The 15827-nt window shown below is 37.9% G+C and overlaps 1 protein-coding gene across 6 annotated transcripts in view; it reads right to left on the reverse strand.

Moving 5' to 3' along the window:
• Window positions 1-15827, reverse strand: part of FGL1 (fibrinogen like 1) — a 58619-nt gene that overhangs the window by 1268 nt on the left and 41524 nt on the right. For all 6 annotated transcript variants that reach the window (XM_054657249.2, XM_001141969.8, XM_054657248.2 and 3 more), the window contains 4 exons: window positions 8695-8854; window positions 8352-8449; window positions 3251-3339; window positions 2883-3070 (listed from right to left, as the gene is read on the reverse strand). In XM_054657249.2, coding sequence (XP_054513224.1) covers window positions 2883-3070; window positions 3251-3339; window positions 8352-8449; window positions 8695-8854 — 535 coding nt within the window. The remainder of the gene's footprint in view (window positions 1-2882; window positions 3071-3250; window positions 3340-8351; window positions 8450-8694; window positions 8855-15827) is intronic.

Genomic DNA, 15827 nt, shown 5'->3' on the forward strand with positions numbered 1-15827 from the left:
GTATAATTTACATGTAACAGTATGCAATAAGTTTATGTGTGTTGTTATGAAATTAATTGCCATATACTTCTTTATTGATACAATTAATGAAAAGATGTCAGAATTAGGATAGAAGGAGAACATTCACAAGAGGTAGTTCTGAACATCTATGGAAAAACCCAAATTATTGAATCAAAAAAGCATATAATCTACCCGTAAAGGCTGAGTGGCTGGCTTGAATCACTTATCAGCTTAATGATTCACTCCTACTGAGCGTTCTCGAAGTCCTCCTAACTTAAATGGACATAATTAATTGAAAATATGTATGTCAAGTCTGCAAATGTCAAAGCCTTCTGTGTTTTTAAAACAGCATGGAAAGTAATGTTAAAAAAGAAAATACTGTAAATTGAGTCTCCAGAATATATATTTTGGCATATATTTGTCTATCTAGAGACATCTGCTAACTATATTTTTATATTTGGTCTATGATTTGAATCCCATTAGGAAACTGACTCTGTGATGAACATAAGAAACCTTCACTATTCTGAGACTAGTTTTCTAGCATCGTTTAGTTTTTAGAACAGCCTGGATTTGAAACTAGGTTAGGGGATGATTGGGGCTTCCTTGGTGAAGAAGTGGCTGTGAGCACTCACGTGAAATGCTACACTAACAAAGAAAAGACATCAACTCGCAGTGATTGGTTTGCTATGTGGAAAAAGAACATCTTATAGGTGGGTAATATTTATGAAGTGCCAACATTTCATGTAAATTAGAACTATGGGACAGAAAAAAAGCAACAGTAAGAAGGAAGAAAAGATGATAGTCGAACTCACTAATTGTAGGCATGGTAGAAGTAGCAGCAAGTTTCTAAAACAATCTACTTTCTCTCCCTTAATGCCTACTGATTTTCCAATTGCACAGCCTTATCAACTCCTTTGATTCCAAGGATAACGTGGGCTCTGTGGTAGGCTCCACCTAATGAATTGCCTTTCTTTGTGCTCCCTGAACCCATATCTTTAAAGTCAGGTAAATCATTCCTTTGCCCACATTAATACACACGGTAGTTTTCATTCAGATGCCTTAGAAGCCAGTCAGCTGGCTAAAGTACCTGGTTTTGATCTCAGGATACTATTAGTAATTATTTCTGTATATGGAATTCTTTTCAAAATCAAACATTGGTGATGCTTGCAGATGACTTCATGAATTACACGTAAGTTTTATGTCATGCTGGCTTAGAAGAACAAGGGGGAAAGAAAGGAGGAGTAGGAACAGGTGAAGAAGACGGTTTTTAAAATAACAGGAAAACCACTAAGGAAAACACCATCATCACCTTCAATTTGCAAAGCAGGAGAGTGAAATTTGTTTCTCTCCTTCACACTGCTGGAAATACTCCAGTTCCTTTATAAATGATCAAATCTTAAATGGACTCAAATGTTTTTTTAAAAAAGCAAAATATAGAAAAGATGACTATTTTTACAACAGCAGTAGTACTCCCTTATCTGGAGGCGATACGTTCCAAGACCCCTAGTGGATGCCTGAAACTACAGATAATACCAAATTCTATATATTGATACTATGCTTTTTCAGTCTGATAACCGAAACAGCTATGAAGTGAGTAACGAGCAGATAAAGAAAATAAAATTTACTAAACTGAAAGACATGATATAGATTCAAAAGAACCACTGAGTACCCACTGTAGTAAACCAAAAGAAGACCACGACAGTGTATGTCATTGTAAAATTTCAGAACGCTAGGGGGAAAAATCTTTTGGGTGTAGGAAGGAAAAAAACCATCTATAGTAGTTCTCTGTTTTTTCCTATAATATACATACCTATGATAAAGTTAATTTATAAATTAGACACAGAGATTAACAACAACTAATAATAAAAGATTATGATTATATAACAATATGTCAGCATTACAGCTCTTGTGCTTTGGGACCATTATTAAATCAAATAAGCATGATTCGAACACGAGCACTATGAAACTCCAACACTGGATCTGATAACTCAGACTTCTACTAAGTGTCTTGGGGCAGGGAGGGCTTTCACAGTGGATATGCTAGACAGAGGGATGACCCACCTCCTGGGCAGAAAGAATCCAATGGTGTGAATCTCTGCTCAGAATGATATGCAATTTAAAACTTATGAATTCGGCAGGGTGCTGTGGCTCACGCCCAACACTTTGGGAGGCCGGGGTAGGTGGATCACATGAGGCCAGGAGTTCGAGACCGGCCTGGGCAACATGGCAAAACCCCATCTCTACCAAAAATACAAAAATTAGCCCATGTACCCCAGAAATATATAAAATATTTTGTATCAGTAAAAAAAGAAGCAACTATATACAATCAAAAACGGGATGAATTTGCTGATAAAGTAACATGAATGTATTCAGTCAGAGGGTAGAATTAGGTTTCTGGATTATTGTAAAGGAAATTTCTGTATTGGAAGAGGCTTAGACTCAATGAATTAATGAAAGCCATAGTGATTGAAAAGTAGTAGTATACAGAAGCATTACAGCAATAACGGTGGCTCTTTTGTGTGATATGGTCAGGTGAAGAACTAGTTGGTTATTAGGATGCCAAATAGTCTCCATATATATACATCCTCTCTCTTTCTTTGTGTGAATTTGTGGCCTTCTATTTATAACTCATCCATAATTCAGTTTGCAAATGATCTTTGTAAAAGTAATAATATATTTCTATGACATTTAAACTTTACTAATGTACACAATGAACAAATCCTCAAAACGACTTCATTGCTGAAGAATTCTGAGAATGATTACTTAATAATACTAATATTATAAATAAAGACTAACATTACCATACATATTATATTGATAATTAATGTCTATCAGTGAGATATCATCAACTCCATTACAACTATGCTCGTAAGACATCAAACCTGTTAAACCACCAGCCAGACTGATCTTCTTCTGCGCAGTTCCCTTCATAGTTGTCATGATCTCTGTCCCACGTGCTGAATTTCATTCTTTGGTGACTAGCCCACCACTGCACCTCAGGATGAAAATTCCCCGCAAGGGAATCTCCAGCTGTTCCAGAATATTCCCCAATATTCAACTCGTAGAAATTCTAAAGAAAAAGAGCATTTCTGCTGTCAGTGGAGTTCCTCTATGACCATTTTAAAATTAAGTTTATTTCATAAACAAAAGAACAAGTTCTATTGTACATTTTTATTTCCACTGACTCCAGGGTTATATTGCACATTTTAAGCATTTATTCACGGTTTTACTTATTAGAAAATTGTAGTACCTTTTCATCTCCAACTTTGAAATTCTTATATTGTGCATAACGGCTATTTTTTTCAAAATCTTCAAGGTCGATTTTTAAAGTGTAGTCTTCTAAAAAAGAAACAAGCAATTATAATTTTTAAAAATGTGTGACATGACACGGACTACTGCGGTTTAAAAATAATTCACAGCTCTGTTTTAATTTTACCATTTCCCTTGGCCAAGAATCAGTTTTCAAAGATTAAACAGTGACTCCTTTGTATATATAACATGAACATTTTATCGTGTAATTTATTTGAAAAAAATGATGGATACAATATTAAATTTAAAAAATGTCTACTAGATCTCTCAGAGGTAAAACCTAGTGCAATTCACTGAATAATGAACAACAGAAAAAATAAGTGATTACCTAAAGCAATCTAACAATGAAAGGATCGACGTTTTACGTTTAATAGTTTGACCTCTTTTTCTTGATTTCAGTAAGAATGTTGATCTTGAATATAAATGGTGGCTATTAATGACATTGTGTAATCTCTAGTAGCTGAGCCACTAGGTTTGTAAAATGTAGTTGCCATTGCCTGCATATGCCTGAACTTGGTTATTTTCCTGATAGCATAAAAGATCAGCCAGGAAACCCTTTAAGAATAATTTGAGGAAGAAATATGAATCCTAATTGTTATCCGAAAACCTTCGTTTGATACTGGCTCATAAGATCAAGAGACTCTTAGCATCAAAGTTTGTAGAGTGGATGTCATTGGAAGAGAATTTCAGAGACAATAAGGAAACATTCTTGAGAAATGCTGTACCACCAACATTCTCAATGACAGAGATGATGATAATTACTGGAAAATATACTAACATCAATGACTCTGAGTCAAAAAGTATTTCTGAAGAGCTGATATCTACATGTGAAAGCATTTTAAGAATACAATGGGGCCGGGGCGGTGGCTCACGCCTGTAATCCCAGCACTTTGGGAGGCCGAGGCGGGCGGATCACGAGGTCAGGAGATAGAGACCATCCTGGCTAACACTGTGAAACCCCGTCTCTACTAAAAAATACAAAAAATTAGCCGGGCGTGGTAGCGGGCACCTGTAGCCCCAGCTACTTGGGAGGCTGAGGCAGGAGAATGGCGTGAACCCAGAAGGCAGAGCTTGCAGTGAGCCGAGATTGCTCCACTGCACTCCAGCGTGGGCGACAGAGCGAGACTCCGTCGCAAAAAAAAAACAAAAAAAAAGAATACAATGTATTGGGTATATATTATCTTTTATATACGCTAAAGAATGATATATGATGACAAAAAATCTCTAAACATTAAAGATACACTTTAATGACTGTAAAAATTCTAGGTGATAAAAGAGCATTGTGTTTTTAAAATGATTAAAATAATTGCTACCTTCAAGTAATCTTTTTTTTCCCATTGTTTAGAAATAACAAAGACTATTCCGTTTTCAGAAACAGAACTCTTGCCAGGGGCACCAAATGTTACAAATCAAATTATTAGATCACATGTGTTCTATCCTCCTACTTTGATAAATAAGATATAACAATGACCTGTAAGGTCAGGTTAGAATTTAGAGCCTCACTTTCCTTGGAGTTTCAAGCCAGACCATGGAGGCACTGGGAAAGAGAGTCCCTGAATAGTCCTATCACCTAGGCCCCATCTCTGGTTGGCCTCTTCTCTCTTTCCATCCCCATCTCCATCACTTATAGCAAGGGGCTTTGGATCCACTTGTGGACATCCCAGGCTGCATATCCAAGTTCTATTCACACCCAAGTTGGGTGGATTACAAGATCAGGAGATCGAGACCATCCTGGCCAACATGGTGAAACCCTGTCTCTACTAAAAATACAAAAATTAGCTGGGCATGGTGGCGCGTGCCTGTAATCCCAGCTACTCAGGAGGCTGAGGCAGGAGAATTGCTTGAATCCGGGAGGCAGAGGTTGCAGTGAGCCGAGATCACGCCACTGCACTCCAGCCTGGCTACAGAGTGAGACTCTGTCTCAAAAAAAAAAAAGCCATTTTTTAGCCTCCCCTCAAGCTTAAGGGTGCACACACCAGCAGCAGAAGAGGACAGACAAGAGAACAGCCTGAAGGAGTCCTATAAACAAACTCAAGGCTGTTGGGGCAGGGAATGCTGGATTCCTCATGACTGGAGTCCCTTTAAGAGGGGATGCGGGCCTCTCTTGGGCTTGTTGATTTAGCACCACAATTTCCTTGCCCCAGGGAGCTCTCTCAAGGTAGTAAAGGTCACAGGAGACAAGACTGTAGAGTGTATAAGAGCAGCAAGGCAGGCTAAGTCAACTGTCTTTAAAAATATTCTATTACAGACGAGATGCGGTGGTTCATACCTGTAATTCAAGCACTTTGGGAGGCTAAGGCACGCAGATGACTTGAAGCCAGGTGTTTGAGACCATCCTGGTCAGCATGGTGAGACCACCGTCTCTACTAAAAATACAAAAATTAGCTGGGTGTGGTGGTGTGCGCCTATAGTCCCAGCTACTCAGGAGGCTGAGGCATGAGAATTGCTTGAGCCAAGAGTCCGCGGTTTTAGTGAGCCAAGGCTGTGCCACTGCACTCCAGCTTGGGCAACAGAGCAAAAATCTGTCTCAAAAAAAAAAAAAAAAAGAAAACTTCTATTATAACAGAGACATAAAGTCTCAATTTTTTGGCTAACATTGAAATGTCTCTTTGTTCAATAAGTAAACAAATTACATTTACCATTTCTAAACCAATTTTATTGCCACTACTTCTAGTTGAGATTTATGTAGTGGGGATAAAGCTATTCTCAGAGGTAATTCATTAGCCATAATGCTCTCATAATTAAAGAATGCAGAGACAAAAACACTGCCTATTGTCTGGATTGATGGGATACATGGTTGGGGGCCCAGGAACTGAAAAATACGTTTTTTCTGCAACGAGATTAGCCAGCCTGAGTACCAAGTTGATATATGTAAAGGAACAGGTTTGTTGGCAAAGTTCCTCTGGGCAAATATGTACATCATAATAACTTAAAAAATAATACGTTTGAATTTCATATATTTAGAAAGAGCCAAGGGTTACTGCTCTGGGGTTTTCATAGTTTCAATAAGAAACCAGATAAATATCAATGTGCAAATGAAACAGAAGTTGGTATGGCAAATTTTATACATCTGGCATAAAACACTTAAAACTAGAATAATAGATATGTTGAAGGAAAGGAAGCCTTATATAAATTTAGAGAGCACTGATCATAAGAAGGACATACAAAGAAAGTATAAGGTTTCTAGGATTACTCATCCTGCCTAATGTTTATCATTCTAGTGTCTCAAAGAACTTTATAACCGTAAGCCTACTACTATAAATATAGAAACACCAATAGCTTTCCAGAACTTGGATGGAACAAAGGAACTTTTGTTTTATCTTAATTAATTTACTATTATTATTATTATTATTATTATTATTATTTGAGACAGAGTCTTGCTCTGTCACCCAGGCTGGAGTGGATTGGCGCAATCTTGGCTCACTGCAACCTCCGCCTCTTGGGTTCAAGCAATTCTCCTGCCTCAGCCTCCCAAGTGGCTGGGATTACAGTGGTGTGCCACCATGCCTGGCTAATTTTTGTATTTTTAGTAGAGACGGGGTTTCACCATGTTGGTCAGGCTGGTCTCAAACTCCTGGCCCCAAGGGGTCCACCCGCCTCAGCCTCCCAAACTGCTGGGATTACAGGCATGAGCCACCATGCCCAGCTGTTTATTTTTAATGCAATTGCAGTGTAACTTAGCATGCTTTCTTGGGCATTACAGTTGCCTTTTATGAAGGATTCAGGATCAGACTTCAGTGGGACTGATGATAATCTCAGACTACAACAGAGGTAGGGAAGACAATGGATTGGAGCAAAAGAACATGGGAGATAGAAGCTGGGAAAAGTCGTTATCAAAACAATGATATTTTAGACAAATATTAAACTCTAAAGATAAGAATTTAAAAGTATATAGGGAGACATCCAGATGTCTGCTATTTACTTTGAAATATATATACAGAAAAGATGGATTGATGGATGGATTGAGTAATGGGCAAACGGATAGATACGTAACAAAAACAAGCAAAGTAAAATGTTAATGTAGGATACAGGTGGTAGGTTGAAACTTCTTTCAAATTGGTTGCAGCTTTGAAAAAATTTCAGCATTAAAGATGAGACGTATGTGGAAACATGGACATTTCATATATTATAGTGTTTTATTGGAAAAATAGCACCAATTCCCCAATTGTTCACCTCTCACTCGTAATGTCTTCATAACTCCTCCTATTGTTTACTTCCTTTTTTAAAAAAGTCTGAGCTGCTCCTGTGATTTGCTTTCACCAATAGAATAAAAATGACTCCATGCCAGTTCTGGGCCTGGATCTCAAGAGACTTATATACATCCACTCTTTTTTCTGGAACCCTGCCTGTGCTACAAGAAGAAGTCCAGGCTGGCTAGCTGGAAGATGAGAGACCCTATGGAGCCAGGTTGAATCCATCTATCCCAGAGCAGCAACTTCAGCGAGGAAGTTGATGGCAGACTCATAAGCAAGCCCAGCCATGATCAGCAAAATCACCCAGCCAACCTGCAGATTTGTGAGAAGTGATAAATGGTTGTTGATTTTAAGCCACTAAGCTTTGGAAGAGGATTGTTACACATTATTATTGTGACATTAGGTAACTGATACAGCATATATAATCTCCAGGAACTCAAGGCATCAAAAAGGAATAATTATGACATTATATATCCTTTTCAGAAGTAGAATATATATATATTCTATATATATCTATAGATACATATAGCAACTTATATTCTATATATCTATATATAGCTACATATATACTATGTATAGAATGTATATATATCTATAAATATATGTAGATATTTCTCATAAATATATATGTGAAAACAATTCCCCGCAACCCAATTCTAGCTTTTTTTTCTGTTTCTAATTTTAGGCAGCCACATTTTACATTTGGGATTATTGCCCAAAAGTTATCACTACCATCTGCAAATCATAGCAATTATTGAATTAGTTCCATTGCCTATAATTTGGTAAAAAAAATTTTTTAGTGTTGTTTTTATTATATTTCAAATAAATCTGACATCATTCAAACCTTACCCTGAGTGGTCAAGAAGTGAAGATTTTTATTGCCCAGCCAATATTCACCATGTTTTTGGACAAAATTTCCAAAGCCATTTTCATAGTCTTTCCATCCTCTAAAAAAGGTAAAGTGGAAGCCGATTAGAGCAAACTCCATTTGTGGTACCAAAGCGACCACCACCCACCCCCTGCTACCACCACCTCCAATATTTTCTTGATTAGTTAATTCATTTTCAGTATTCTTCTTTAGAGAGATTGAAATTCTGTCTAATTAATAGACTTCAGGATATGATCAAAATATTTGACTTATAAATCTCACTTTTGCTGCTACATATAAAGTCTTACATCATAATTAGCACACCTGTTAAAGTTTTCACTGCCATCAGATCGTCTCTGAATTACAGTCCATCCTCCTCCATCGGACATGTCACAATAAACAGAAAATTCTGCTGGGCTCTGGAGAGGTTTGATTTTGTAAAATCCACTGAGCTTATACCCATCATTGAAAATCTCTGAACAATCTGTTTTTAAAACAAGGTAATGTAACATTCATTATGTGTCTTTTTTTCCCCCACCTTAGGGAGCCTCTGAATGAGACTACTCAGTATCACTGGAGACAGATAACACATGGTATAGAAATCAGCGTTTTAAAATTGCATCTTGTACATCTTCCATTGGATATTAGGAAAGTTTTATTTCCTTTGCTAATATTTGCCACCTGAATCCTTGATATAATCATGGAGGAAAAAATGGGAGTGAAATAAGAATCTAGTTTTTTGTTTCTTTCTTTTTTCTTTTACATTTTTTTAAGAAATGGGGGTGTGTCACTATATTGCCCAGGCTGGTCTCGAACTCCTGGCTTCAAACAATCCTATCCTCCCACCACAGACTCCCAAAGTGCTGGGATTACAGGTGTGAGCTACCACGCCTGGCTTAGTTTCTAATTTCTGAGTTTTGTAGAAAACAATCTTAAAAAAAACAAGTTATGAGTAGTCAGTTAATAACAGTATATTTAGGTGGAACTTACAGTTTTATCAGACGGAATAGTAAAATTTATCTCACCCATGAAGCTAAAATGAAAGCAGAAATGTTAACACCAAAGTTACTACAGGTTATCCTGACTTAGAGCATGATAAATCATTCTGGACATCTGAAAATGAACCCAAAATAGTAATCTTGTCAAAATCTTTTTTTTTATTCTTATACTTTAAGTTCTAGGGTACATGTGCACAACATGCAGGTTTGTTACGTATGTATACGTGTGCCATGTTGGTGTGCTGCACCCATAATCTTGTCAAAATCTTATAATCTCTTAACCTTATTAGATTTTTTACTAACCCACTGAAGTTTCTAAAAGTCCATACATTCTTAGATGTTTTTGCTAAAAACTGCAAGCTTCTGCTATTCTTTTCATCCCTTAATTCTTTTTTGCTGTGGTATTTCTTTGAACACTGAAGCAAATGTAGCTACCCCTTTGTCACCAAAAAGTGATATCTATTTCTTTCTTTCTTTTTTTTTTTTTTTTTCCTTTGAGACAGAGTCTTGCTCTTTCACCCAGGCTGGAGTGCAATGGTGCTATTTCGGCTCACTACAACCTCCGCCTCCCGGGTTCAAGCAATTCTCCTGCCTCAGCCTCCTGAGTAGCTGGGATCACAGCCATGAACCTACACACCTGGCTAATTTTTTTGTATTTTTAGTACAGACAGGATTTTGCCACGTTGGCCAGGCTGGTCTCAAACTCCTGAGGTCAGGCCATCCGCCCGCCTCGGCCTCCAAAGTGAAAGGATGACAGGTGTGAGCCACCACACCCTGCCAAAAGGTGATGTCTGTTCCTTAAGCCACTTGAGGGTGATGTAAATTAATACCCATTGGGTCTCACCTAGGTCGATCTGTACAGACTTAGAGAATGTGGCAAATGGGGACCTCTCTATTGTTCAGATGCATAGAAAGCTAGGTTTTAGGATGATTGAAGTAGTGGTCACTATAAACAGTCTGAAGAAGAGCCGTCTACAAACATTTGAATAAAAATACTATAGCATCATCAACTTTCACTTTTACCCTTATCGCTTTGTTAATTTCCTTAACAAAAAATTTTTTTCTTATTGGATAATTCCATTCTTGTAGCATATTTTAAAGATGTTTAAAGATTTAAAAACAAATGTTCATTGTTTTGATACTAAATTGCCAAATTTACAACTCTCTTGTTTTGTTACAGATAAAATATATTGCACATTAAGTAGGTTGAATAGGCCATAGACATCAGAAGAGAAAAGAAAAGAAAGAACCTTAGTCATTTTATAACCTTCACATGGTTGGGACCAACCATATACTCCTGCTTTGGTGAGATGTTTATCTTTGTAATGATTTAGGCTTTATTCATATATTTATTTTCAAGATTCAGAAGCACATGTGTTCAAATACATGCTAAATTATTAAAAGGATCCTGTTTTGGCAATTAAACAAGAAGCAAAACAATGAGAAAATGATTACCTAAAATTAGTTCAATGTTGTTATAAAGTTTACATCTTGTAGTCAAGTATATAGTACAACACTTTTATTAAAGTAAGCAGATTTTAGCCCTATTTGGAAAGAAGCTTTTTGCTTACATTTAATTTCCTACCAAAGAGCTGAATACTAAAGACTCACAAGGATCAAACTATTTTCCAGGCAAATATGGAAGTGATTAGCTATAACATTTGCCTCTGGAAAACTTAGTGAATATAGAGGTTTCAGCCAACATTTTCTACTTGTTATTATCTTTTGCTAACTGCGAGTTTGTTATTTCTTTGGTCTTGTTTTTGAAATTTTCCTTCTCCCCAGAAGAAAATGCCAAACACAACTTAAGAAAAGCTTTTAACTGAAATAAACAGTAACACAACAACAAAACCCCCAACAAATAAATAAACATTAAAAAAGCAAAAAAGCACCAGTAGTTCAATTTGCTTATAGCTAACAAGTTGAGAAGCCTGCTTTGGGAAATGAGACTTAAATCGTAACAGCAGAAAGTATGAAAAATGTAGAATTTAAAATATGAACTTGATATTTAAAATGATGATTTTCAAAATGTTCTGACCCACTCAACTCCCTGGAGAATAGGTAGAAGAAAGGCAAGGTTAAAAAGCTTTGTGTTCATGGGAGTTTTTTTTTTTTAAAGAAAAAGAATTTTGAATATTTACATAATACTAGAGTGAGGCCAAGGCATCCTGCCTTCTGTTTTGACAAACACTGTATTAAACTGGGTGATGTGCGTCCTTTCTCTGATCATGCAGAAAGTAAGCCATGTTGGAAGGCTGAATGTTTAAGCTCATAAAGTGACATGACAGCCTGCCAAATGGGCTTTTTCCTCTTGTCTCAGGATGGTGGCTGAGGCACAAAGCTGAGAACCAAAGGCACAAAGTACCCCACATTCTAAACACAAAAAGAGGTAAGCAACAGAGGTCAGCTGCCACTCCCCAGAGCATGTTGGGATATGCGAGAACTGGCCCTGCTACCGCCATCTTCACCCCCAGGCAACATAAGGAGAGAAAAAAGAAAGGATAAAGGAAGGTGGGTGCATTGTAGGTGTATGTATTTGTTGGGGTACATGTGATATTTTGATAAAGGCATGCAATGCATAATAATCACATCATGGAAAAGGAGGTGTCCATCCCTTCAAGCATTTATCCTTTGTGTTACAAACAATTCAATTTTGCTCTCTTTGTTATTTTTAAATGTGCAGTTAAATTAATATTGAGAGAATGCGATACTCTTGTAGGGTAGAGTGAGTAGGCTTTCTTCCTTGAAAACAAGGCTATAATAATGTCCATAGATAGCTGGCATTCACTGAGTACTTCTTTTGCTCTACAATGTTAAATATATTAACTCATTTTATTTTGTTTATTTATTTATTTGAGACGGGTCTCACTCTGTTACCCAGGCAGGTTGTAGTGCAGTGGCACAGTCAGTTCACTGCAGCCCCAAACTTCTGCAATCCTCCTGCCTCAGCCTCCTGAGTAGCTGGGCCTGCATGCATGCACCACCAAGCCTGGCAATTTTTTTTTAATAGTGTTAGAGTCTCACTCTGTTGCCCAGGCTGTTCTTGAAATCCTGGCCTCAAGTGTTCCTCCCACCTCGGCCTCCCAAAGTGCAGGGATTACAGGCATGATTCATGGCACCTGGCCAAAATATTTTCACTCATTTGAATATATTTTAATCCTTACAACAAATACACAGCATTCTTATTCTCATTCTTCAGATGGAGAATATGGGACACACAGAGGTTATGTAATGTCCCCAAAGGCCACAGCTAGCAAGATGGGCAGCTGAACTTTGAAATCAAACTCCAGAGTCAACACCTTAGGCCACTTTGTAACCTGCCTCAAGACACTCACATGCAGACTGGGGGCTCCTGAAGAAGGGGAGATGCTGGAGCCAGTGGTGTTGTCAAGTGAACAGCGGTGGTGATGCCAGATTTTTGTTCTTGCCACCAGTTAATGTGAATTTGACACAGTAACCTTTTAATTCATAAACCGCTAGCACCCAAATGCTTTAAAAAAAGATACAGCTTAATAGTATGCTGTAGAAAATCATGTGCCTTGTGCATTGTTTGCACAAATTGCTAGGTTGTATGTAATTGGGTGTTTTCTACCATCAGATAAATTAGAATTCAGAAAATAACTAATTTAGTAATAATAAAGTAACTTATAAATAAGAAGAAAAGATTTACATTTCTACAGATTATATGTATGAATATTTAATTGTTTTCAATTTAAGGACACCAAAAACATCAACTTTGAGGTGAACAAGTTCTTATATATTTTATACCATATTATATATATATATAAAAAACACTATACTTTATTGGAATTTTTATGTTATATATTTTATTTATTGAGTGTCTGTTCTTAGTAGCCTCTCCAGTACTATCTCCCTATATGCTAAAATATAAAGAACAATTGAACTGTGTTTATATTTTATATTTTATTTCCCCTTTTTCTTCTTCATGCTTGTAATTAATATATGAAAAATATTGTTTTAATCTACTGAATTCTGATTTTTTTGGCTTTTATGTCAAAAAACAGTCATCTAGAATTCCTATCATCTGTCTTATTATTATAAGTCTTATATTTATAATAATTATAATGTGTTTTCTGAAGCATCTCTATACGACTCTTCTAACTCCTGCTTGTACAGTTAATCCTGCTCTGACCTTGGCATCGTAATTTCCAAGTAACTGATTTCTTGCCTTATTCCTTGGTGACCCCTTGCTTCCCAAAGTCTGCTCCCCAGCAGTGTCAACACAAGGACTGGATCTTCAGCTCTTGATATGATTTGCATGTGTGTCCCCACCAAATCTCATGTGGAGTTGTAGTTCCCAGTGTTGGAGGGAGGGCCTAGTGGGAGGCGATTGGCTCACAGGGGTGGAGTTGTCATGAATGTTTTAGCACCATCCCTCTTGGTACTGTACAGTGAGTGGTGAGTTCTCATGAGATCTGGTTTTTGAAAGTGTCGCACCTCCTCCCTCTCTTTCTCCTGTTCCCACCATGTGAGATGTGCCTGCTTCTGCTTTGCCATCTGCCATGATTGTAAGTTCCCTGAGGCCTCCCCAGAAGCAGATGCTGCTATGCTTCCTTTACAGCCTGCAGAACCACGAGCCAATTAAACCTCTTTTCTTTATAAACGACCCAGCCTCATTCATTTCGTTATAGCGGTATGAGAACGGACTAATACAGCACTTAAGCCTCAGTCTTCCCATGACTGGTTGTAGAGGCCTGGGAACAAACATCTGATTAGCTGCCCCCTGCCATGATTGACCCTTGAGTCTGTGCCAATAACCTGCTCAGAATGTGTTCGAATAGAAACCCCAAGTCTTGGGCTTGGTTTGAAATTTGGAATAATGGTGATCCACTGGCATCTACCAGTTCCTTGCCCTTGAGATCAGCTTTGTATGTTCTTTTGGGATCACTTATCTGTATGCTCATCCCTTAAATGATAGTCCGTTTGCTTCCCAAGCCCATTTTTACCCGAACTGTCCCTGGTTCCTCTTGGCTCCAGAGGCACTGGCCATCTTCACGCTATAGCCATCCCCACTACTGCAGACCACTGGCTCTGGCCTCTTTCTGATCTCTAAGAGCCAGAGGGAGGGCAGTTGGATCAAGATGCTGGCCATAAGAGAAGCAGGAGCCCAGGGCGAGGAGTCTGAGCAGAGGGAGATAAGGATCTTGGTAGAAAAAAAGGGAGCATTTTAAGAGTCTCATGCGCTGCCGTCTGAGCCAGCCAGGTGCCCTGAAGAATTTATGGAAGCATAGATTCTCACAACTCCTATATCCTACACTTGTATGATTAGAAGCAGAAAATAAACATGTTTCTATTCCCATAAGATCGGCATCTCTTTGACCTCTACAGTCTTTCAATTCTAGTCAAATAGGTATCCGAATTTATATTTGCTTATCTTGCTATTCCTCTCCCTATGAACTACCTTCCTTTCATTCCTGAATATGAGGATCTACTATGTTTCAGGCACTCTAATAGCCAACAGGGAGATAAAAGTACATTAAATATCATTCTAGACCTTACAGATTGCCCAGTTAATTGACCTCAATAGACTCATAAACAGAAATTACAATGTAGCATGGTAGTGCTAGAATAGACATATGGACAAAGTGCTCTCGCTAGCATTCTTTTTGTTTCTGACAATCATCGTTTACTCTAAAAGATACCTTTTACTTCTGGAGGAATTCAAGTGAACAGTTTTCCATAGAGAATAATGATTTGTGCAGCAATGTGTGTAATGTGTTGCCAGTTTAAAATCATTTAGTTTCTGGGGAGAAATACCTCATTGAAAGGAACATTATGAAATCAGAAAATATACATATAAAAAACTACTCTTTTATTTTCCTTAGTAATTCTGGTTCTTTTTCCTTTTTCTACTCCTTTATTTTTTACCTTATTTGCCCCCCTAATGCACATTAGGATTTCAGAAGGGAAAACTGCATACATGCAACAAGGAAAGATACACAAACACAAAGCTCATATGCAGAAATTCCCAATTGTAATCTGCCATGTGTACACTGATTTTTTTTTTTTTTGAGACAGAGTCTTATTGTGTTGCCCAGGCTGGAGGGCAGTGGCACGATCTTGGCTCACTGCAACCTGCGCCTCCCGGGTTCAAGTGATTCTCCTGCCTCAGCTTCCCAGGTAGCTGGGACTACAGGCACCTGCCACCACGCCCAGCTAATTTTTGTATTTTTAGTAGAGATGGGGTTTCACCATATTGGCCAGGCTGGTCTCAATCTCCTGACCTTGTAATCCGCCCACCTAGGCCTCCCAACATGCTGGGATTACAGGTGTGAGCCACCGCACTTAGCTATGTCCATCAGTATTTAAACAATCTATTGTCCTGATTTCTTATTAAATGATATAAATTCTCAGATATTTAGCATTCACATTAAATGCCCCCGCAGAGATAGAAAAAAGTAAAGTGTTGGCTGGGCACGGTGGCTCACGCCTGTAATC

This window comes from Pan troglodytes, chromosome 7 (genome assembly GCF_028858775.2).
Source record: "Pan troglodytes isolate AG18354 chromosome 7, NHGRI_mPanTro3-v2.0_pri, whole genome shotgun sequence".
NCBI lineage: Eukaryota > Metazoa > Chordata > Mammalia > Primates > Hominidae > Pan > Pan troglodytes.